Source organism: Mya arenaria, chromosome 14, assembly GCF_026914265.1.
Source record: "Mya arenaria isolate MELC-2E11 chromosome 14, ASM2691426v1".
Taxonomy (NCBI): domain Eukaryota; kingdom Metazoa; phylum Mollusca; class Bivalvia; order Myida; family Myidae; genus Mya; species Mya arenaria.
In genome coordinates, this window is record NC_069135.1 from 54,737,849 (window position 1) to 54,763,193 (window position 25,345).

The 25,345-nt window shown below is 34.6% G+C and overlaps 1 protein-coding gene across 1 annotated transcript in view; it reads left to right on the plus strand.

Annotated features, from left to right (window-relative positions):
- LOC128216260 (mucin-2-like) overlaps positions 1-25,345 on the plus strand; it is a 99,259-nt gene that overhangs the window by 70,777 nt on the left and 3,137 nt on the right. The window contains exons 56-71 of the mRNA XM_052922829.1: positions 193-392; positions 553-742; positions 2,232-2,431; positions 2,592-2,781; positions 6,473-6,762; positions 9,125-9,323; positions 11,626-11,891; positions 12,662-12,845; positions 14,216-14,478; positions 14,790-14,967; positions 17,016-17,308; positions 17,988-18,153; positions 20,424-20,689; positions 21,386-21,563; positions 23,107-23,396; positions 24,147-24,312. Of these exons, the coding sequence (XP_052778789.1) occupies positions 193-392; positions 553-742; positions 2,232-2,431; positions 2,592-2,781; positions 6,473-6,762; positions 9,125-9,323; positions 11,626-11,891; positions 12,662-12,845; positions 14,216-14,478; positions 14,790-14,967; positions 17,016-17,308; positions 17,988-18,153; positions 20,424-20,689; positions 21,386-21,563; positions 23,107-23,396; positions 24,147-24,312 (3,519 nt within the window). The remainder of the gene's footprint in view (positions 1-192; positions 393-552; positions 743-2,231; positions 2,432-2,591; positions 2,782-6,472; positions 6,763-9,124; positions 9,324-11,625; positions 11,892-12,661; positions 12,846-14,215; positions 14,479-14,789; positions 14,968-17,015; positions 17,309-17,987; positions 18,154-20,423; positions 20,690-21,385; positions 21,564-23,106; positions 23,397-24,146; positions 24,313-25,345) is intronic.

Genomic DNA, 25,345 nt, shown 5'->3' on the forward strand with positions numbered 1-25,345 from the left:
TAGCTCATAATTTAAAACCTTCGGACAAAAATGGCCTCATTCCTGTGCATGCAAAGGTCTCCATTCGTTCTAAAACAACTACATTTATTGGAATAATAAACAACCAACGCGAGTTTACATTTTACTGAAAGCTGTTTTTGAAACTACTTTACGGTTACATGAAATAACAAATTGCTACCTTTTCGTGTGTAGAAATATGCCCTATGGGCGGCGCGATGACGACGATTACTCCCGAGGAGGTTACAAATGTACCTGTGGAAGAGAATGTGGCTACAGTAACGTTCGAACTAGACGAGCCGACACCGATTGTTAAAGTGCAAGTAACACCAGATGAAAGCGTTTCTACCATCCGTGTGACAGTGACAACACCTGGCGGGGACAAATTTACGATTGTAAGTGTTCAATTGATGAGAATTGAAGCCACTTGATAACATGATTACAGAGCAATGATATTAATTTAACTCTTGTAAGTGCTCACTGCAAATGCTCTTGTTTTACGAAAGATGTTGGTTGATATGGGATTGTTTAAAATTTCATTGTTTTATTATGTAGACTTTGAGGGAAACGGAGGGTAACGTATTTGTTGGCGATCTGCCAGAAGGCACTTTGGTCAGCAAGGTGGAGGTTGAACAGACCCTGAAAGAGGATACAGAAGGCCCTATAAAGAGCGGACTTGTTGAGTTCCAGTCTTGTACTCCGAGCGTAACAACAACAACTCCAACTCCAACAACAACACCCAATGGTAAACGTTAATATTGTATCATTTTGGCAATTGACTGACACGAGCAAATACAATTTTAGCATTACATAATCATGTATGTCTCGAAATAGATTTTACTAAAGTATCTCACCAGATGTGGTGAGCAACAAATTTGGTTTGTTGAACTTATTCTTCTAAGGCCATAGTTTAAACCTGCCCCAAACCTACTTTAGGCAGTCGTATTTATTATATTTATCATAAGTTTACATTCTTTGCTGTAGCTGGAACATCATTGCTGCCGAATACATTGGTGGGATGTTCTTCATTGTTTGTGACGTGCCCGTCTTATAATTACAGGTTCTTGAAGCTCGTTAAGTGAGATAATGTAGTTGTATAAAAGTAAACTATCTGACTAAACTAGCTTCAAAAATCACATTGTTTGACTTGAAATTCTATCGAAAATGACTTCCACTTTTGTAGCAATGAGTATTTTTATCTTCATACAATGCAGAAAGATAAAAACTTTAGGAAAACTTCTTGCATGAATAAAGACTCCTTTAATTTACTGTATATTCTTCGTGAAGAAATACATCACTTTTTGACAACAGTGTTATGGCGGCACTCAACAGTTATTTTCGTTTCGGTACAAGGCGTCGTGTGATCGGAAAGCATATTTCTATACATGTCGGCACGGCCGAACAAATAACTTGTGAATGATATTAACAAACGCATAGTTTGGGTTCAGTTGTGTGCCCAATGATAATAAATGTAGTGCAGTCCACAGTTTGGGTTATGAATCGAAAGTTGGTAAACGTTTATCTTTTGAACCCCCACTGGCAGTAGACAACAGTTTTTTCAGCCGCGCGTCTTATTCGTATTCGAATGCGTTTTCAGCAAAGTTTCGAATACAACCTGCCAACAATGTAAAGATAATATGGCATGAAAGTTACACCTGAATTAAAACAACAAGCGCATACCATATTTACAGTCAGAAACTGCTCAAATTGACCTCCGTTGTCTTCTAGACCAAAACTTGAAATCCCCACTACGGAACTAGCAATTTCTTACTGTTGCATACAAATAGTTGTCCTGAACTTAATTGGTATGACGTTAGGCTGAAGTCATTCGTCATACTTTATGAATAAAATGCTTCAGATACACATTGAAAACACATCTTATTTACATATCTCGCAATAAATATTTTTGAGATATACTTTGCCTTAAAACGTAAAGTAAACTTACACAAGCATTAACATATACATACTTTTACTTATTTGAAACCACTACAAAAATTTTCGCTTGTCTATTAATGGCCATTAATACATTTTAACCGTCTATGTAGCTCATAATTTAAAACCTTCGGACAAAAATGGCCTCATTCCTGTGCATGCAAAGGTCTCCATTCGTTCTAAAACAACTACATTTATTGGAATTATAAACAACCAACGCGAGTTTACATTTTACTGAAAGCTGTTTTTGAAACTACTTTACGGTTACATGAAATAACAAATTGCTACCTTTTCGTGTGTAGAAATATGCCCTATGGGCGGCGCGATGACGACGATTACTCCCGAGGAGGTTACAAATGTACCTGTGGAAGAGAATGTGGCTACAGTAACGTTCGAACTAGACGAGCCGACACCGATTGTTAAAGTGCAAGTAACACCAGATGAAAGCGTTTCTACCATCCGTGTGACAGTGACAACACCTGGCGGGGACAAATTTACGATTGTAAGTGTTCAATTGATGAGAATTGAAGCCACTTGATAACATGATTACAGAGCAATGATATTAATTTAACTCTTGTAAGTGCTCACTGCAAATGCTCTTGTTTTACGAAAGATGTTGGTTGATATGGGATTGTTTAAAATTTCATTGTTTTATTATGTAGACTTTGAGGGAAACGGAGGGTAACGTATTTGTTGGCGATCTGCCAGAAGGCACTTTGGTCAGCGAGGTGGAGGTTGAACAGACCCTGAAAGAGGATACAGAAGGCCCTATAAAGAGCGGAATTGTTGAGTTCCAGTCTTGTACTCCGAGCGTAACAACAACAACTCCAACTCCAACAACAACACCCAATGGTAAACGTTAATATTGTATCATTTTGGCAATTGACTGACACGAGCAAATACAATTTTAGCATTACATAATCATGTATGTCTCGAAATAGATTTTACTAAAGTATCTCACCAGATGTGGTGAGCAACAAATTTGGTTTGTTGAACTTATTCTTCTAAGGCCATAGTTTAAACCTGCCCCAAACCTACTTTAGGCAGTCGTATTTATTATATTTATCATAAGTTTACATTCTTTGCTGTAGCTGGAACATCATTGCGGCCGAATACATTGGTGGGATGTTCTTCATTGTTTGTGACGTGCCCGTCTTATAATTACAGGTTCTTGAAGCTCGTTAAGTGAGATAATGTAATTGTATAAAAGTAAACTATCTGACTAAACTAGCTTCAAAAATCACATTGTTTGACTTGAAGTTCTATCGAAAATGACTTCCACTTTTGTAGCAATGAGTATTTTTATCTTCATACAATGCAGAAAGATTGAAAACTTTAGGAAAACTTCTTGCATGAATAAAGACTCCTTTAATTTACTGTATATTCTTCGTGAAGAAATACATCACTTTTTGACAACAGTGTTATGGCGGCACTCAACAGTTATTTTCGTTTCGGTACAAGGCGTCGTGTGATCGGAAAGCATATTTCTATACATGTCGGCACTGCCGAACAAATAACTTGTGAATGATATTAACAAACGCATAGTTTGGGTTCAGTTGTGTGCCCAATGATAATAAATGTAGTGCAGTCCACAGTTTGGGTTATGAATCGAAAGTTGGTAAACGTTTATCTTTTGAACCCCCACTGGCAGTAGACAACAGTTTTTTTCAGCCGCGCGTCTTATTCGAATTCGTATCTATATTTACGGTCAGAAACTTCTTAAATTGACCTCCGTTGTCTTCTAGACTAAAACTTGCAATCCCCAATACAAAACTAACAATTTCTTACTGTTGCCTGCTGATCGTTGAACTGAACGAAATTGGTATGACGTAATACTGATGGCATTATTTTACTTTTGTCTAAATGCCGGAAGTGAGCCGTGACTGCCCCTTTAAACTGTGTATACTTTCCTCTTTTGTTGTCAATACTTCTTTAAACTAGAAAATCATCATATAATATCTTTAAACAAAAAGAAGAAAACCAATGAGCTATGCTCTTTTTGAACTGTATGAAACCAAGTTCTGACTTGATGATAACTATAGTTGATTTGGTTCAATATTGTTGATGTATGTCAAAACATTTTTTTATCCCTTACGAAGCTCTTCAAACCCAATTCCTTAATTTGAGTATTTTTACTCAATATTTACAAATATGCTTTATTTGGCCAATATAGTTCCAGATAGATTTATTATAAGTAACTATCATGTGTTTCCGAAACGGAAAGAAAAATCCAGATGGTTACGCTCGTAAGCCGTTTACCAGGCTTGCCGTGTTATCGGCCACGTAGCGTGCCCGAGGGTCGAGTATTCCTTCCGGACCGGAAAAACATGATTGATATTTTTATTCATATCTAAAATTATCAATTTTTAGCAAAATTGACGTAGAAAACGCATATTTAGTTCAAATCACCCAAAAGCTTGTGCGACGTTGTTTTTACTGACGTCATAAAGCGCAGTAAATTTAAATCACTATTGAGGTCAAATAGTTCCTCTAAAAATCACGTCTTTATGGTTATCTATTTCCAATTTTGATGTAAAGTCTTGCCTCTGTCTAATGTATGAAACCAAGTTCTGACTTGATGATAAATATAGTTGATTTGGTTAAATATTGTTGATGTATGTCAAAACATTTTTTTATCCCTTACGAAGCTCTTAAAACCCAATTCCTTAATTTGAGTATTTTTACTTAATATTTACAAATATGCTTTATTTGGCCAATATAGTTCCAGATAGATTTATTATAAGTAAATATCATGCGTGTGCGACGTTGTTTTTACTGACGTCATAAAGCGCAGTAAATTTAAATCACTATTGATGTCAAAGTTCCTCTAAAAATCACGTTTTTATGGTTATCTATTTCCAATTTTGATGTAAAGTCTTGCCTCTGTCTATTGATCTTAATCTACTTGCCTTGATCCCTCTTATCAGATCTCCGATCTGAGTTTCCTGCTGTTTAGTTTTGGAAGTTTTATTATAGAAATGGACCCTAAATGGCACTGAGCCAATACACGAATACACAGGAAAATGGCACCTACTGTGACACCAGTGTTATTAGCAGGAGATGCACAGCAGGAGATTATCATGCCCAACATTCCTTAAACTGGGCCTTTAAGACTATTAATTCCAATGTATAAGAAATCAGCACACAATTCTAAACAACTCGCGCATACACTATATTTAACATGCAATAGTCAAGTATCCTCATTACCAGTTTATATAAACAAGTAACTATACACTATTGCAACAAAACCAAGCACTTTTAATGGTTTTTTTTTTAAATGTAATTCATAATAAATACACAAAGTCAAGCTAATTCTGTTTTAGAACGTTAAGTATATAAAGGGACATACTTTAAGCATGGGACCCTATGTAGACCATATAAATTGCCAAAGTTAGAGTCTTTTGACGATTTTTGGTTTGGCAGACTCGCGTAAGCGGGAACATATGAATGTCCAAAGGTGGTTCAACTAGTGCCCTTATAGCGCTTTCTTGTTGCTTATTGGCAGGGGAAACGATACCCATGTCAGAATCGACAATGAAATGAAAGCGAAGTTTTATTAAAAAAAAATACGTGATTATTACATTTATTGTTTTCAGCAGTCAATTGAAAGAATCATTCTGTATACCCTTTTTAGTACCATTTTGGTATCTAGTTTAGCTTTTCGTCGGGTTTCTGCCCAAATTAGTTACAGACTGTCTTAACTTCCAAACGTACCTACCAAGCAGATAAAAACACCACCGAAAGTGTCAAAGAAGAAGAAATATTATTATTATTTTTATTATATAAATGCAATAACCACTCCATCAAATGTTGCTTAGAACCCCTTTCCCATAATACAAACATGTAAAAACAATTACTTAAAAATATTACACACCACTGAGAGCCATATGGTATTATAAGGACCGGCCAGTCATCCCCCGAAGGTGTATATGGACCGAGGCGTTCCTTATAATGTCATATGGCCCGAAGTGGTGTGTTATATTTCTTATATTATACCAAACACTTTTTTACCATTTAGTAATTTTAAAGCGCCTTTGGTATGTTTTATTGAACAAATTTAATAATGTTTACCTGCGAAAAAAATATCGTTGTAAAAACTGCAAGTAACACTTACCAGTTTTATGACGTCAGCGGTCCATATTATATGACGTCACTGGCCAAAAACATGATATGGACCACTGACGTCATAAAAACTGGATTTTTATTAAAATACATTGCTATACCGACCGATCGACTTTATATACACAAAGAAGGTTCACATTTTTGTATGGTATAAATAGAGACTATCTTATCAAGCCACGTTTCATAATATCTCTTTTATTAGTTAATATATTCAAAAAGTTATCATATATATATATTTCGAAGCTAAGAAATTGGCTGGTAACTTTCTGCAGTCATCAACTCTGTAAAAATTGTCCAACATAATACACTTGATTTTTACCTGAAATTCTAGATGTAATACTATTTTGTCGCAAGCCCGTTGATAAAATTGCAGCACTGGGAAATGAAAAACAGACAGAAAAACGATGAAATTTCGTTTCAGAAATCTGCCAAAGGTTTGATGAGATGGAAGAAACTTTAACTGGATCTGGTGAAGAAGGTGCTCCAACCTTAGTGTTGTCCTCATCAACACCGGGGATAGACATAAATGATCTTCAGTCACTATTAACCGCTGGTAGTGTTACGACTAATACCGCTGTTACAAGCCTTGATGTTAGCATCAAGCTAAGCAACGCTACTCGCTTGTCGAAGATAACCTTAACAGCTGAAAATGTTAAGACAGAAGACTTTACTATTTCATCTGTGCCTCCACAACCATTAAAAACGAAAAAGGTAATCAGGAGTTTTAATATAGCTATATCACCTGTTAACATAACTAGTAAAATAACATTTTTTGTAATTGAAACCTGGTCGATTTTGCGACAAATCGCTAAAATAATCGTTCTCTAGGTTAATCTTCATTATGCAGATAACAGGTTTTGGTTTGATTAAAATAAAACAAAAAATACAGGGCCTAGTAGCCCAACCATTAAAGCTGCACTCTCACATATAGACAGTTACGTTATTAAAATATGTCTCACAATCAGCTTATTTTGGCACCAATGCATACATTTCAGTCATGTAAGACACCTCACAATAGAACAAATCAAATTTAATTGGAAAACTGATAAAAAAAAAGCATAAACACCATATTTGGAACGCATATATGAAAAACGGCGATCTGATCTTTTGTCAGCAGTCTTATATCACTTTCTACAAATTTACCCTAAAGATGGCTAATTCCAAGAAAATCATTAAAAAAAGTTGTCAGAACGGTCGATTTGTGAGGGTGCAGCTTTAACGACGACTTGGTTTAAAGACACAAGGTCAAACAGTTCACGTGAAGTCAGGTCAAATCGAGACATCTCAGTCTAGTCCAGTCAGTCAGGTCAAGACGAATCAAGAAAAGTCAAGACATGTCAGTCAATTTAGTCTATTTAATCAATTCAGTCAAGTCAAGACAAGCCAAGACATGTCAGTCAAGTCAAGACAAGGCTAGTCAAGACAAGGTTAGTCAAGACAAGATTAGTCAAGACAAGGTTAGCCAAAACAATCAAACCAAGGCAAGTCAAGACATTTCAGTCAAGTCAAGACAAGTCAAAACAAGTCAAGACATGTCATTCAAATCAGTCAAGGCAAGAGAAGCCAAGTCAATCATGTCGAGTCAGTCAAGAAAAAAAAGTCAAGTCATGTTGGTCAAGTCAGTCAGTTCATGACAAGTCAAGACATGTCCGTCAAGTTAAGACATGTCAATACAAGTCAAAACATGCCAATCAAGTCCATTCATTTAAGCCCAGTCAGTCGGGTCAGGACAAGCGAAGTCAGGTCAAAACAAGTAAGACAAGTCAAGTAAAGTCAAGACAAGTCTAGACAAGTCTAGACAGGTCAAGACATGTAAGTCAAGTCAAGAGATGTGAAGACAAGTCAAGACATACCAGTCAAATCCATTGATTCAAATCCAGTCAGTCAGGTCAGGACAAGTCTAGTCAGGTCAAAACAAGTAAGACAAGTCAAGACAAGTCAGTTAGTTAAAGACAAATCAAGTCAGTCTAGTCAAGACAAGTTAAGTCCAGACAAAGTTAGTCAATACAGTCAAGTCCAGTCAGTCAAAACAGTCAAGTCAAGACAATTCAAGTCCAGTCAAGTCAAGACATATCAGTCAAGTCCAGTCACTCTATTCAAGTAAAGTCAAGACATGTCAGTCAAGGCAAGACAAGTCAGTCAAGTCAAGACAAGTCAAGTCATTCAAGTCCAGACATGTCAAGACATGTCAAGAAAAGTCCATACATGTCCAGACAATTCAGTCAAGTCAATTCAGTCAGGACAGGTCCAGTCTGTCAAGCCCAGTCAGTTAAGTCAGTCAAGTCAGAATAGATCAAGACATGCAAGTGAAGCCAGTCAAGTCAAGTCAGTCAAGTTCAAGTTAAAAGTCAAGTCAAATGAAGTCTGTCAAGGTAAGTAAAGTGAAATCAAAGTTGTTTTAGCATATTTTGTTAGAACATTGCCAATACAAAAAGAACATTTTATATGACATTTTATCACAATATAGATTAAGTGAAATACAAATATGAAATATAACTGAAATGGTTCAGAACTGCGTGACCAGGCTGCTAAAGGTTAAAAAAAATCATGTGATGAATTCATTTCTAAATTATTTTTATCTTAATATATTGATTGCTATATTTTTGCGAAAATGTATATGTTATGATATTCTTAATGAATATTCATTAATTGTTTCTTATTTTTATATAAGGTTGTGATATTAAAGTGTTAATCGATAGTGATAATCTATGAAACATATTTAAGGATTATTACACACTACAGCCCCCATGGGGACTCAGGCATTCGCCAATCAGCTGTAAGGGCTGACTGGCCGGTTTTTATAATGTCTTATGGTCCGACGTGTTTTTTTTTAATTATACCTTATACAAATGTGCCCTATATGTACATATTCAACAGTTTAATAACGTCAACAGTCCATGTTATATTTTTGCCAAAAATATGAAATGGACCGCTGATGTCATAAAACTGGATTTTATGAAAATAAACTCATATACGGACCAACCGGCATTATATAATCAAGAAAGGCAACCATCTATATAAAGAATTATATAATCATAAATGATTACTCGAAAAAACCGTGACATTTTTTCAGGACACTTCCGGAAATCAAGTTACTGTTAACATTTATCCCCTGGCGAATATCGCAAAAGAAATTGAAGAAATAACGATAGTGTTTGAGTCAAAAGGTACAGCAAACGTTATAACTCTCAGAGATCTAGTTGTAAAAGGATGCCTGAAACCTTCTGAAATAACAACATCAACAGCAACAACAACGCCTTCTTCAGCTCATGGTAAGAAAACAACAACATTGAACTTTGAGGTAAAGTTTACAATATTTATAATTCACTATGTTTCGTTGTTACCTGGTTATTAGAATGATGGTGTTGTTCGGCAGGCTGGTGGGAGTCCGTTCGGGCATATGGCCGTCAAACTGATGGTTTCCGCACTATATTAAAATCTTAAGTACATTGATGATAAGCGGAGACGTACTATGGGATTGTAAATGGGTTATTCGGTGTCAACGTCACTGCTGTTATTAAAAATAGCAAAACAAATGATTTCCGCTTTATAACTGTAGTAAGGGGTTTTATTTTGTGATGAAAGTTGGTACGTAGAAGGCTCAGTGTGTCAAGGTCAAGGCCACCATTACTAAATATAGGAAAAAAAAAATGATTTCTATTTGTTACAGCTTATTATCAATGTTTCTTTCGTTGCATGGCGGGTTTTTAACTTTCAACGGTATGGAACTAATAGAAATTAGGAACGATATTAACGACAAGATGAGTTATTGCGATACGGAACAGAAGCGATAGTTATCGATACATATCGGGGAAATATCAGTATTTTTCTTTGTTTTATTTTTAGATAGTGTTAATGCATTTAAACAATTCCTCACAATTAGATGCATCGATCGGTTCTAAAATATGGATTAATCATCATTTTCACTAGTTTATATAATTGATAATGTTTGATAGCACTTGTTTTATTGTTGTTTTTGTTGAGATTGCAAAAATATAGAAATGTGAAATTAAGCAAAGACAAATGACTATCATTTTTTTCCACAGAACCCCAACCACTCTCTAATGGAAATGTACAACACTTTAAATCCAATCTGTCTTTTTGTAATTTGAATGTTTTTAAAATGTTCAGAGGTACAATTATGAGCGAACAATGTGAAAAAAAGTATTCACAATTTTATATGCATTAATCACCGTCTCCACGCACGTTAAAGAACCAAGGGGGTCTTTAGGGTATCGCACCCGGTTCTCTTGTATCTCACTCTGTTTCTTCAAGTCTTCCAATGTCTGGATTTGACTGCGAATTGCTGTCACTACCATTTCATGTCGCTTATTGCATTTAAATTACAATTTAAGCCGTTATGGCGCAGCGGCGCGATCAAGTCATAATTCAGCCAATGGGCGCGGGCAGACCTTGAAATTCAAATACACAAAAACAAACATATGCATCAATCAAGAACACATTTAAGAAAGAACATTGAATTTTAGTTTTCTAATTTTGTGAAAGTCAATGTTCATTTTACTTATATAATTATTATACCCGACTTACAGTAATGTTAAATTTTAAGTGTGATAAATAAAATATATCATTTTCAAATATATTATTCTGTTACCATTTGAGAGAAACAATGAGTTGTAAAGGGATTTGTACATTATATACCGATACAAACACGCTGTTTTAACCGTAAATTAACATTCGGTAATTTCTCGTCCGATCTTTGTTGAAAAAATACATACTGCCATAACTTTTACTAAAATGAATTTTGGTCTTTAACTTTTCATATTGGTAATAAGTTAGTAAAATACATTTTAAATTGACACCAATATCATGTGGGTTCACCAGCCATGAAATTTTCACATGCCGGCAAATGACACGATAACACGAGTATCTTAATTGTACATCGGAATTCTTAAAAGCTTATAACATTGAAATATGTATTTAAAGACCGAACATATCTAAACATCGGTTTTTATAAAAAAAATCCTTTTCGCGTACACTGACGTAAAATTGTAAAATGGGTCATTTGAAGTCTCTTACGTGTTTTAGATTCAAACATGGCGTGCGTACTTACGGCAAGGTGTCATACTGAAACTTACCATTCTTAAACATGATAGTTACTCATCCAATCTATATAAAACATAGTTACAATGTTTAAGCGCATATTATTGGACATTACAGGTAGCCTGATCGCTGAAATAACTACAATATATATACCCTTGAATTATCCAAACTTAACCAAGATGACTTTGTTCACACTCTTTGATCGATATTTAACCTACTTGATTAAACATGTATAGGTCCTATGTACATTTAATAGCCATCAAGATCACAGTAAAACTCTTTGAGCAAACCTTAGCGAAATCAATATCAAAAAGGACCCTTCCAGGTTGACGTATATTCCTAAGCAATTTTCGCATATCATTGTTGTTATTTTGTAACAGAACGTTTTAAGTAAAAATCCGTCAATAAGTATTGCATTTTAAAAATCGAATATATGTTTTTGTGGTAAATGGTAACATACCGTAACCGCTTTATCTTATTAATAAATGTAGTATATTCCAATGATAATTCCAGTTTGTGACGATGATGAAATGGACCAATCTGTGCAACCAAACGACATGGACATTGAGATTAACGGTGAAGCCAAATCGTCGATTGAGGTGGAGAACCTTGTAAACGAAAGCGGTGCAACATCATTGTCAGTAACTCCTGTCGACGACAAAGTTGTAATTAAAGTTTCAAGGAAATCTCAAGCAGATATTGACGAAGTAACGGTTGTCACTGATGGCGAAGCAACACTTGCTACTATAGAGTATGCGGACGAAAGTTCAGACATCGTTGTAAGTTATTGTGGTTTTGTATACATACGTCAATCTACCGTCCCTTTGTCATGCAGTGAATACTGCCAACTCATGTATCACGTGATGATGATCCAAATCATGTGACCCTATTCAAAAGGTATTAATCGTTCATTTGAATATTTCCCACCTAATACATACATACTTTTTAAAAGTATTTTCCCTAAAGTTTTACATACCTGAAGTTGACCTATTTTCACACATGTTGGCAAAGATTTTTGCTTGTTAAGGGAGATGACTGCGTGGAGTTCGTCCATACATAGGCTAAAGAGCATACGTTTTTTTGTAAAGTTTAAAACTCCAAACGGAATTGAAGGACATTCGGTAGATGACGTTGATTTGCAAAGCTATAAACGGATTTAGATTTTATTTGAACATAGAATATTAGCCTTTCCTTAACGACAATAATAATTTAAGGAGTACAATGATTCGATTCCAACACTTGTAGTTAATAAAACAAAAACAATTAGCAAGAGCGCATATCACATGTGTGTCCATGAAACTTTCAGAGTATCAAATATTAAAATGTAAACACGATCAAGTTAAGAACGTTGTCAACTTAACAATGTTCTGACCAATGGAACCTATGGTCTGATTTAATTTCTTATTAAGCTATAAACGAATTATTTTAAAAACCTTTAAAATTAGCAAACTTGGATAATAATTTGTGATTGTATGTTCTACAAATTATGAATATTCTAATAAATGTAAGTTGATAATGAGTAATGACAATTAAAATTTACGATCAACAGACACCTGTTAAGATAGAAGGCGGATTTTCAATACGTCCTCCTGGTGACAAAGCCGTAAAAGCAGTGAAAATAGATTTGGTCCCAAGAACGGGAAGCCCTTCAGTGGAAATATCTGGCATTGTACCAAAGGCTTGTGAGAAGATAACAACGACAACATCTATTCCGACAACCCCGTCTGCGTCTGGTAGGTTGTTAAATATATACTGTGTTGACAAATTAAGTATAATATCTATATTCTGGTTAATGCGATACTGAAAACTTGATTTTTTTTAAGAAAGCGTACCCTTTAACACTTAAGTGTACCCTTCGAGATCAACATATTATTTCAAATGTAACTGTAACTTTAAAAAAATAAAATTAACCCAACCGCCAAATTATCATAAGTACCCTGACGTCAGCAGGCCTTTTAATATGTTTGGCGAGGTCTGGACGGTCGTACAATATGATATGGACCGGTGATGTCGTAAAACAAGGAAGGCAAACAGCTATGTAAGGTTTAATATAAACATATATGATAACACTAAGAGACCATGAATGGGACAATTTTCTTTTTAAGTTTTTAACTCCCCCAAATACGCATTTAATGCAATCACAAAATGCAACAAAAAACACGAATATCCTTTTAGTATAATCTAAATTTAGCGCACACAACATCATAACAAAATTTGCAGTTCACGTGACTCTCTGAATCCCTAATACTATGTTGCTTTATAAACTAATGATTTGCATATTTTACCTAACACGTTTTCAGTTTAAATAAATTTCCCGGTTATACATCTTAAACATTAATTGTATCATTATATTCTTCATGTTATCGAAATTGCAGACAAACAATCGATATAGTATAAAACAAGTATGTTGGGTTAGTGGAGTGCGAACCCACGCCGGTAAAATCAAGAATAAGAAATAACCTTAGTTAATCAGCAACTGCTCAACTAGACCATCTGGACTTTCTTAAAAGCAATATAATTATATTTTGACATCTCAACCATACATTGATAACATCACATGAGATTGTCAATCAACCAATTACGCAACAATAAAGCTGTAAATGATAATTACTTATCTAACCTTTACCAAATAAGTTACAAGGTTTTTAGGGCTTATTATTTCGATAAATATAAGTATTCTGATCGCTAAAATAACTACACTGTATAAGCCCTTAAATTATCCATATTGGACTTTGGATATTGGACAAATTGGCTTTGACGACTCTCTTAGTTCAATGTTTAACCAACTTTATTAAACACGTATAGGTACACTATCCCATCTACACATACTAGCCATCAAGATCACAGTAAAACTCTTTTAGCAAATGTTAGCGAATTCAAGTTTATAAAGGACTCTGCGAGGTTGATGTACATGTCTCAGCAATTCGCGCACAAATTTGTTATTTTGTTGTAACAGAAACGTTCTATTTAACTTTAGTGCAGAAAAAAAGACAATAAGTATTGAATTGTAAAAATCAAATATATTTCTTTGTGGCAAATGGTAACATATTGTAAAAGATTAGGCTTATTGATAGAGTGTATAATTTCCCAATACAAATTCCAGTATGTGACGATAATGAAATGGACCAGCCTCTGCCATCAGAAGACATGGAGATTGAGATTAACAGTAATGCCAAATCGCCGGAGGAGGTGTATGACCTTGTAAACAAAAACGGTGCACCACTGTCAGAAACACCTGTTGACGGCAAAGTTGCAATTAATGTTTCGCCAAAGTTTATGAAAGATATTGATGACGTAACAGTTCTCACTAATGGCGAAGCAACATCTGCTACTATAGAGTATGCGGACGGTACATCAGACATCGTTGTGAGTTATTGTGGTTTTGTATATACGTCAATCTTCCCTCAGCGGTCACATTCCTTTGTCGTGCATTGAATACTGTCAACTCATGTATCACGTGATGATGATCCAAATCATGTGACCTTATTCAAAATGTTATTTATCGTTCATTTGAAACAAAATTGATAATAATAGATATAATAAGCTGTTTATCTAGTCATTTAGATACATTATGGAAACTCAGCTGATTAGTAGTCACAACAGTGATTGTACGGTTACGACTTAAACAAGATTTAAGCTAGTTATAAGCAGTAACACTTAAAATTTACGTTCAACAGACACCTGTTAAGATAGAAGACGGATATTCAATACGTCCTCCTGGTGACAAAGCCGTAAAAGCAGTGAAAATAGATTTGGTCCCAAGAACGGATACCACTTCAGTGGAAATATCTGGCATTGTACCAAAGGCTTGTGAGAAGATAACAACGACAACATCTATTCCGACAACACCGTCTGGTAGGTGGTAAAACATATACTGTGTTTATAAATTAAGTAAAATATCTACCTTCTTGTTAAAACGATACTGAGAACTTGATATTGTTATTTAAGCAAGCGTACACTTTAACACTTACGTGTAATCGTTAGAGATAAGGTTATTTAGTCAAATATTAACTGTATCTTTCATGGCCGAGAGTGTAAGATAGGTTCATTCCGACCCGAGCGTAGAGTGTTTTCGGAAACGCAAAACACCCTGCGCGGTGGTCGGGATGAACCTATCTTACACGAGCGACAATGGTAGATGCTTTTTCTCCCACCTCAGTTAAACAAAATTAAGTAAAAATGTATTTTTTTTGCTGGCACTCTTTTGTGCTTAGTGAAAATAATTGCGTATGGATATGCGCGCAGTGATTTAGATTATGCTAATAGTCAAATCGGTCTTTAAATCGTTCTAAGGAGTGTGTAGCATTTTTTCTTGAAAGGTGCTTGAAAACTGTTTTATGATGACATTTTAGGCGACAAATAATTAATAAGTAAGTGATCTAAATATTGCCACAAGACAAGGTTTCCATAATGATGACCATTAAAAAAGAGTTTTATACGGGCATTTTATCTTCGCCCGTGGGCAAGATAAGATTTTCTAGCATGGTTAAATTATTTGATCTTCTTATCTGAGGTGGGAGAATAACTGTATCTTTCAAAATATAAAAAAAAACCAACCGCAAAATTTCAGGGTACTATTCAAAAATTAGTGTAACCTTCAACGAATGATATTATATGTTAATAAATAAGGGATTTGATATTGGCCCTGTTATTTGTCGGAGGGCAGTCCGGCCCAGGTCCAATACGACTGTCCCGAGGACAAATAACAGGGCCAATATCAAATCACTAATTTATTGACAATTTTATTAAATAACTTCATGCACTTAAGGAATTTAAAGTTTAAACACTAAATTTATTAAATAAACCAATCACATATAACAAAGACGAACGTTTTAATACTGACGTTAAAATAAAATGGCTGCCGTTTTCGAATTTCAAGCTGCGAATCTACACAATTTTTGTCCCTGTTCAATTAGCCAATCAAATTATTTAAAATGCGGGATTTATATCCATATAACTTTTCGGCCAGGGGCCGCTAATTGATATAGATATTGGCACTTTTATAGAGGAGGCTTTTGTATTATTGGAGGAGGCAAATGCTGTGTGAAGGGCTTATAATAAAAAGTTATTTGATTAAAACCTTTAAAGGTACCCGATGTGCATTGAGGTGATATTTTGATGCTTGTTGACTCCATTTTATGTTAGTATCATAAGACAGGGTGTTATACACTGAGACATAATTACTAAAAAATGAACCGAAACATATATTAAGAAAAAGCTTTATTGACCTTTAAATTGTTAGTTGGTAAAATTTACTACTGATTTAAGTTGGAATAAAGAATAACAATGTAAACTGCAAAAACTTTACATATATATCATTTATATCTACATTAAAGTAATCAGAAAGCAATACTGTTTCAAACGATGCCAAAATTTAATGGGGTTACCAAGCAAATTTAGCACCAGGGCCATATAGGCGAAAATTTGTTTATTGACAGTGTGTGTATACCACATGATAAAGTACGTCATATATGCTACGTCAGGCGGAAACATTTTGCTTAATATGTATACTCAAAACCATGATAACTTTTCTTTTTCCCCACCATTTTAAATGAAATAAAGTGCAATCTATGCCGTTTAAAGAGTCCCGCCCTCGTTTTATTACCAGGGTCTGATTAGATGATTAGATTACTCAGACACATCGACAAACCTGTTTCCAAACTAATGTTTTTACAGTGCTTCAGGCGGCGGTTTTGTGAAAAGGTTTGTCGAAGTGTTTTCATTAAATAAGACTCTCGATCAAACTCTGGTAAAAGGCCGAAGGTAGGGCTCTGTAAGCGTCGTAGACTGAGCTATGTTTCATTTTAAATGGTGAAAAAAATAGTATTTTAGCATTTATGCCGCAATTTATCACGTGGTATTCACACACTGATTGAGTTATTTAACATTTTTTATTACTGAAGTAGATATCTGTTCTGAGAATGGAGCAACAATGATGCCGTTGGATACATACTCTGACCCTACCATCCACTTGACTCAAAATCCTGGCCAGCAACCGGGATCTGGTAATATAGAAGACATTCTTAATGGAGAGCAATGGACGTCTAGCTCGTCTGGATCTAGCGAAGAAGTTGGGTTCACAATTACACCCACAGAGGGTTTTTATTTGGCTGGTCTGGAACTCAGTTTAAATGGAAACGTTAAAACTGCAAATATTGGTATCCAGTTTGAGGGATTTGACGAGATAACTGAACAGGTAAATCGTTCAATATTTGAAATATAAGCCTCGCGATGAAAAGGTTAACTTATACAAGCAACACTTAATCACTATTAATGTGTACATGCGTCTAATTGTTAATGATTGATGAATATTTAATCAATCAAAACTCAAAAAGTGTAAACAAAATCACAATTTACAGAGACCTACTTTTAATAAATTCATTACCTAGGTTAATGTTGTAAAACATGAGTAATTTAAGCCCAAATGTATGACCAAACATTTTGGCTGCCTTCTTTTTCGGCATATAACTAATGAGTTTGTTACTTTTTAAATGTGACTGTCCACATGTGACTGAGAAATGAAGATTTATAACGGCTTTCACCGTTTGGTGAAATTGTCGTATTTTTCGAAGAAAAATGTTTATGTTTGCCATAGTCGTTGCGCCGTTGTGTCCATCGGCTTCGTTGTTAATGCCAGCGTCAGTGTGCTTAAGGTTAAAGCTTAGCCATAACTCAGAACCCGATAACGATATTCAATTAAAACTTTGGACACAAGTTGCCTGCGAGAATACGAACGTCATTAGAAAGGCTCGTCACTATTGCTTTGCTATTTGTTGAGGTTTTCAGTCACGTGTTTAATAACAGTAGGCACGTGTTTTATTAAAGCAGTGACGTGTTATCGGTTACTTTACTGTTTGAATTCTTTATGTTTGCAGACGACAGAAATGAACCAGGAAGGCCTTCAAACACTGACGATTCCTGGCATCCCCGACTACAAACTTACATTGATATCTATAGTTATTACGCACCAACCTGGTCAGGCCATATCGCTTTTGAATCTGGATGTTAATGCGTGTATTCACCCTGAAACAACAACTTCCGGTTTGTACACTTTTTCACTGTTCATTGTTCACTTAATTAATTGTTGGGCTTTTCATTTATTTCATATGATAAGCACAGAACGTATGCATAGTTCTCACTAAACACGCCGGTTCCATTTCCCAACCTGTCGATGAATGAATTGCTCATATGGAATAAATATATATATATATATATATATATACGGAAGAATGAACAATTCCAACGAGACACAGATAAACCAAAGATACACTTATACATATTCAAAGCATGAACATCATAGACATAATTATATGATATTGATGGGCATAATATAATCCATATTATAATTTACGGGGTTAGTAGTGACCCGATTTGAAATATACTGGGCAAAGAAAACCATATCGGGTGAGAGCGAAGCTCGAAATTAAATATGGTTCCCTACGCCTCGTATAGCCCATATCAAGTCACCTACTAACCCCGAAACGTTTATATAACGTCGACAATCTGTTTACATGTTCATATTTTTCAAATAACCATCGGAATCGGAAAATAGACGCCATTTTGGTACGATATAAATTTAGTGCATATATGGAAAAATATGGGGTCACCGCGTGACCATTCCTGGACCAATGGTGTTGCGTCATTCATGTTGGAGGCGTGATATACGAGTATATGCATACACTGCATAGGTATAATTGTCACATGTTCATAAAGATGAAAATAAATTGTATCATAATATAAAGTGAAAAAAGAGACACTGATTCATAGTGTGCTAATCGTAGAAAGCTCGACGACAGCGAAAATGTGTTGAAACGTCGGCAGTATTTTATACTTTAAGGAAATCGACCAACAAATGGTCGATTTTGTTGAAAGCTTCATGATACCTTAATTATTTGTGTTAATGTTCGGTGAACTCAAACAATTTTAATATGGTTTGAAGGGTATTTAATATCTTATATGTTAAATAAGTGCCTGAAAAAATACCATATTTATAGCTATTACAGATTGCACATTTGCATAATTGCTCTTTATTACAACTTAAATATGCTTAAATGATATATATTACAGTTTTGATTTTCTACATACAAAACGTTTTTATTAAATATTACAGCAAAAATGGCTATGGATAATTTTCACATAGCGTGGGCTGGATACCTTAAAAATGCAAATACTAATATTTGCAATGTATTTTTTCAAAGACGCTATGCAAAAGTCATATAAAGTCATTGTTTATAACTTTATTAAGAATATAAACATGTTATGCGTACTTAGGTCGTTAGGTCTACAAACGTTCAACAAAATCATGTAAAAATCTGGAAACTAGAAGTCAGCACATTTATAAACTGGTGCATTTTGAACAGTGAAAAATAAAATATACTATTTTTAAATATATTATTCTGCTACCATTTGAAAAAAATGTACATTTTTATACCGATACAAACACGCTGTTTTAGCTTTAAATTAAAATTCGGTCATTTCTCGTACGATCTTTGTTGAAAAAATACATACTGCCATACATTTTACTGAAATGAATTTTGGTCTTTAAGTTAACATATTGGTAATAAGTTAGTAATACATTTTAAATTGACACCAATATCATATGAGGTCACCAGCCATGAAATTTTCACATGCCGGCAAATGACACGATAACACGAGTATCTTAATTGTACATCGGTATCCTTAAAAGCTTATAACATTGAAATATGTATTTAAAGACCGAACATATCTAAACATCGGTTTTTATATTTTTGTTTCCTTTTCGCGTACACTGACGTAAAATTGTAAAATGGGTCATTTGAAAACTCTTACGTGTTTTGGATTCAAACATGTCGTGCGTACTTACGGCAAGATGTCATACTGAAACTTACCATTCTTAAACATGATAGTTACTCATCCAATCTATACAAACCATAGTTACAAGGTTTAAGCGCATATTAGTTCGGACATTACAGCTACCCTGATCGTTGAAATAACTACACTTTTTGTTCAATGTTTAACCTACTAGATTAAGCAAGTATAAGTCCTATTTACATTTAGTAGCCATCACGACCACAGTAAAACTCTATTAGCAAACCTTAGCGAAATCAACACCATACAGGACCCTTTGAGGTTGACGTATATTCCTTAGCAATTTACGCACCTCCTCGTTATTTTTTTGTAACAGAACCTTTTAATTAATTTCAGTGAAAAAAACAACCGGCAATAAGTATTGCATTGTAAAAATCGAATATATGTTTTTGTGGTAAATGGTAACATATCGTAAGCGCTTAAGCTTATAATTAGAGTGTATACAATTCCAATGAAAATTCCAGTTTGTGACGATGATGAAATGGACCAACCTGTGCAACCAAACGACATGGACATTGAGATTAACGGTGAAGCCAAATCGTCGATTGAGGTGGAGAACCTTGTAAACGAAAGCGGTGCAACAACATTGTCAGTGACTCCTGTCGATGACAAAGTTGTAATTAAAGTTTCAAGGAAATCTCAAGCAGATATTGACGAAGTAATAGTTGTCACTAATGGCGAAGCAACATCTGCTACTATAGAGTATGCGGACGGTACATCAGACACCATTGTGAGTTATTGTGGTTTTGTATACATACGTCAATCTTCCCTAAGCGGTCACATTCCTTGTCGCGCAGTGATCACTGCCATCTCGCATATCACGTTATGATTATCAAAATCACGGGACCTTATTTATAAAGTTATATATCGCTCATTTGAATATTTCTCACATAGTACATACAAACATGTAAAAAGCATTTCTTAACATTTTACATACCTGAGGTTGAGCTGTTAAATAAAACGTGTTTGCTTTTCAAGGGTGATCACTGCGTAGGAGATTGTCCACACATAGGTTAATGAGCAAACGTTTTTTTTAAGTTTGAAAATCTACGAAATGAAGGACATTTAGTAAAAGACGTTGATTTGCAAAGCTATTCACGGATGTCGATTTTATTTAAATATAGAACATTAGCCTTTCCTAATTGACAATAATACTTAAAGGTGTGCAATGATTCCAACAATGTAGTCAATAAAACAAAAATATAACAATATGGTTTATCACGTGTGTGTCCATGAAACTTTCAGAGTATCAATTATTAAAATGTAAACACCGATCAAGTTAAGAACGTTGTCAACTTAACAATGTTCTGAACAATGGAACCTATGATCTGATTTAATTTCTTATTAAGCTATACACGAAATATTTTAAAAACCCTTAAAATTAGCAAACTTAGCAATAATAACAATTAAAATTTACGTTCAACAGACACCCGTTGAGACAGAAAACGGATATTCAATACTTCCTCCTGGTGACAAAGCCGTAAACGCAGTGAAAATAGATTTGATCCCAAAAACGGATAGCACTTCAGTGGAAATATCTGGCATTGTACCAAAGGCTTGTGAGAAGATAACAACGACAACATCTATTCCGACAACACCGTCTGGTAGGTGGTTAAACATATACTGTGTTGATACATTACGTAAAATATTTACCTTCTGGTTAAAACGATACTGAAAACATGATATTGTTATTCAAGAAAGCGTACACTAACACTTATGTGTAATCTTTAGAGATAAGGTTATTCAGTCAAATATTAACTGTATCTTTCAAAATATAAAAAAGACCCAACCGCCAAAATACCAAGAGTTCCTTTTAAAAAATAATGCGACCTTCAACGAATGATATTATAGGTTAATAAATAAGGATTTGATATTGGCCCTGTTATTTGTCGGAGGGCAGTCCGGCCGAGGGCCAATACGACTGTCCCGAGGACAAATAACAGGGCCAATATCAAATCACTAATTTATTGACAATTTTATTAAATAACTTCATGCACTTAAGTGATTTAAAGTTTAAACACTAAATTTATTAAATAAAACAATAACATATAACTAAAACGAACGTTTTAATACTGACGTTAAAATAAAATGGCTGCCGTTTTCGAATTTCAAGCTGCGAATCTATATAATTTTTGTCCCTGTTCAATTAGCCAATCAAATTATTTAAAATGCGGGATTTATATCTGTATAACTTTTCGGCCAGGGGCCGCTAACTGATATAGATATTGGCACTTTTATAGAGGAGGCTTTTGTATTATTGGACGAGGCAAATGCTGTGTGAAGGGCTCATAAAGAAAGTTATTTAATTAAAACCTTTAAAGGTACCCGATGTGCATTGAGGTGATATTTTGATGCTTGGTGACGCCATTTTATGTTAGTATCATTTGACAGGGTGTTATGCACTTAGACATAATTACTAAAAAATAAACCGAAACATATATTAAGAAAAATCTTATTGACCTTTAAATTGTTAGTTGGTAAATTTACTACTGATTTAAGTTGGAATAAAGATAAAAATGTAAACTGAGAAAACTTTACATATATATATATGGCATTTTTTCACGGTCATTTATATTTACATTATAATAATCAGAAAGCAATGCTTTTCAAACGATGCCAAAATTTAATGGGGTTACCAAGCAAAATCGTATTTGTTTATTGACAGTGTGTGTATACCACGTGATAAAGTACGTCATATATGCTACGTCAGTGGAAACATTTTGCTTAATATGTATACTTAAAACCAAGATAACTTGGCAGAAGGTGGGGCTCTGTAAGCGCCATTATAAATGAAATAAAGTGCAATCTATGCCGTTTAAAGAGTCCCGCCCTCGTTTTATTACCAGGGTCTGATTAGATGATTAGATTACTCAGACACATCGACAAACCTGTTTCCAAACTAATGTTTTTACAGTGCTTCAGGCGGCGGTTTTGTGAAAAGGTTTGTCGAAGTGTTTTCATTAAATAAGACTCTCGATCAAACTCTGGTAAAAGGCCGAAGGTAGGGCTCTGTAAGCGTCGTAGACTGAGCTATGTTTCATTTTAAATGGTGAAAAAAAATTAGTATTTTAGCATTTATGCCGCAATTTATCACGTGGTATTCACACACTGATTGAGTTATTTTAATATTTTTTATTACTGAAGTAGATATCTGTTCTGAGAATGGAGCAACAATGATGCCGTTGGATACATACTCTGACCCTACCATCCACCTGACTCAAAATCCTGGCCAGCAGCCGGGATCTGGTAATATAGAAGACATTCTTGATGGAACGCCATGGACGTCTAGCTCGTCTGGATCTAGCGAAGAAGTTGGCTTCACAATAACATCAACAGAGAGCTTTTATTTGGCTGGTCTGGAACTCAGTTTAAATGGAAACGTTAAAACTGCAAATATTGGTATCCAGTTTGAGGGATTTGACGGGATAACTGAACAGGTAAATCGTTCAATATTTGAAATATAAGCCTCGCGATGAAAAGGTTAACTTGTAATCACTATTAATGTGTACATGCGTCTTATTGTTAATAATTGATGAGTATTTAATCTATCAAAACTAAAAAAATGTAAACAAAATCACAATTTACAGTGACCTACTTTTAATAAATTCATTACCTAGGTTAATGTTGTAAAACATGAGTAATTTAAGCCCAAATGTATGAGCAAACATTTTGGCTGCCTTCTTTTTCGGCATATAACTAATGAGTTTGTTACTTTTTAAATGTGACTGGTCACATGTGACTGAAAAATGAAGATTGATAACGGCTTTCACCGTTTGGTGAAAAATTGTTTTTTTTCGAAGAAAAATGTTTATGGTTGCCATAGCCGTTGCGCCGTTGTGTCCATCGGCGTCGTTGTTAATGCCAGCGCCAGTGTGCTTAAGGTTAAAGCTTAGCCATAACTCAGAACCCGATAAGATATTCAAATAAAACTTTGGACAAAAATTGCCGGCGAGAATACGAACGTCATTAGACAGACAGACAGACAGACAGACAGACAGACAGTTTATTGACTTGCACATAGTACATCGTCACAACACATACATTTTATAATACAGAAAGGCTCGTCACTCTTGCTTTGCTATTTGTTGAGGTTTTCAGTCACGTGTTTAATAACAGCAGGCACGTGTTTTATTAAAGCAGTGACGTGTTATCAGTTACTTTACTGTTTGAATTCTTAATGTTTGCAGACGACAGAAATGAACCAGGAAGGCGTTCAAACACTGACGATTCCTGGCATCCCCGACTACAAACTTACATCGATATCTATAGTTATTACGCACCAACCTGGTCAGGCAATATCGCTTTTGAATCTGGATGTGAATGCGTGTATTCACCCTGAAACAACAACTTCCGGTTTGAACACTATTTCACTGTTCATTGATCACTTATTTAATTGTTGGGCTTTTCATTTTATTTCATATGATAAGCACAGAACGTATGCATAGTTCTCACTAAACACGCCGGTTCCTTTTCCCAACCTGTCGATGAATGATTTGTTCATATGAAATATATAATATATATATATATAATATATATATATATATATATATATATATATATATATACGGAAGAATGAACAATTCCAACGAGACACAGAGAAACGAAATATACACTTACCCATATTCAAAGCATGAACATCATAGACATAATTATATGATATTGATGGGCATATTATAATTTACGTCGGAATCGGATAATAGACGCCATTTTGGTACGATATAAATGTATTGTCACCGCGTGACCATTCCTGGACCAATGGCGTTGCGTCATTCATGTTGGAGGCGTGATAAACGAGTATATGCATACTCAGCATAGGTATTATTATCACATGTTCAAAATATAAAAAATATGTATCATAATATAAAGTGAAAAAAGAGACACTGATGTTGGGTTCATAGTGTGCAAATCGTAGAAAGCTCGACGACAGCGAAAATGTGTGGAAACGTCGGCAGTATTTTATACTTTAAGGAAATCGACCAACAAATGATCGATTTTGTTGAAAGCTTCATGATATCTTAATTATTTGTGTTTATGTTCGGTGAAATCAAACAATTTTAATATGGTTTGAAGGGTACTTAATAACTTATATGTTAAATAAGTGCCTGAAAAAATACCATATTTATAGCTATTACAGATTGCACATTTGCATAATTGCTCTTTATTACAACTTAAATATGATAAAATGATATATTTTACAGTTTTGATTTTCTACATACAAAACGTTTTTATTAAATTTTACAGCAAAAATGGCTTAGAATAATTTTAACATATGCGTGGGCTGGATACCTTAAAAACGCAAATACTAATATTTGCAATGTATTTTTTCAAAGACGCTATGCAAAAGTCATATGAAATCATTGTTTATAACTTTATTAAGAATATAAAC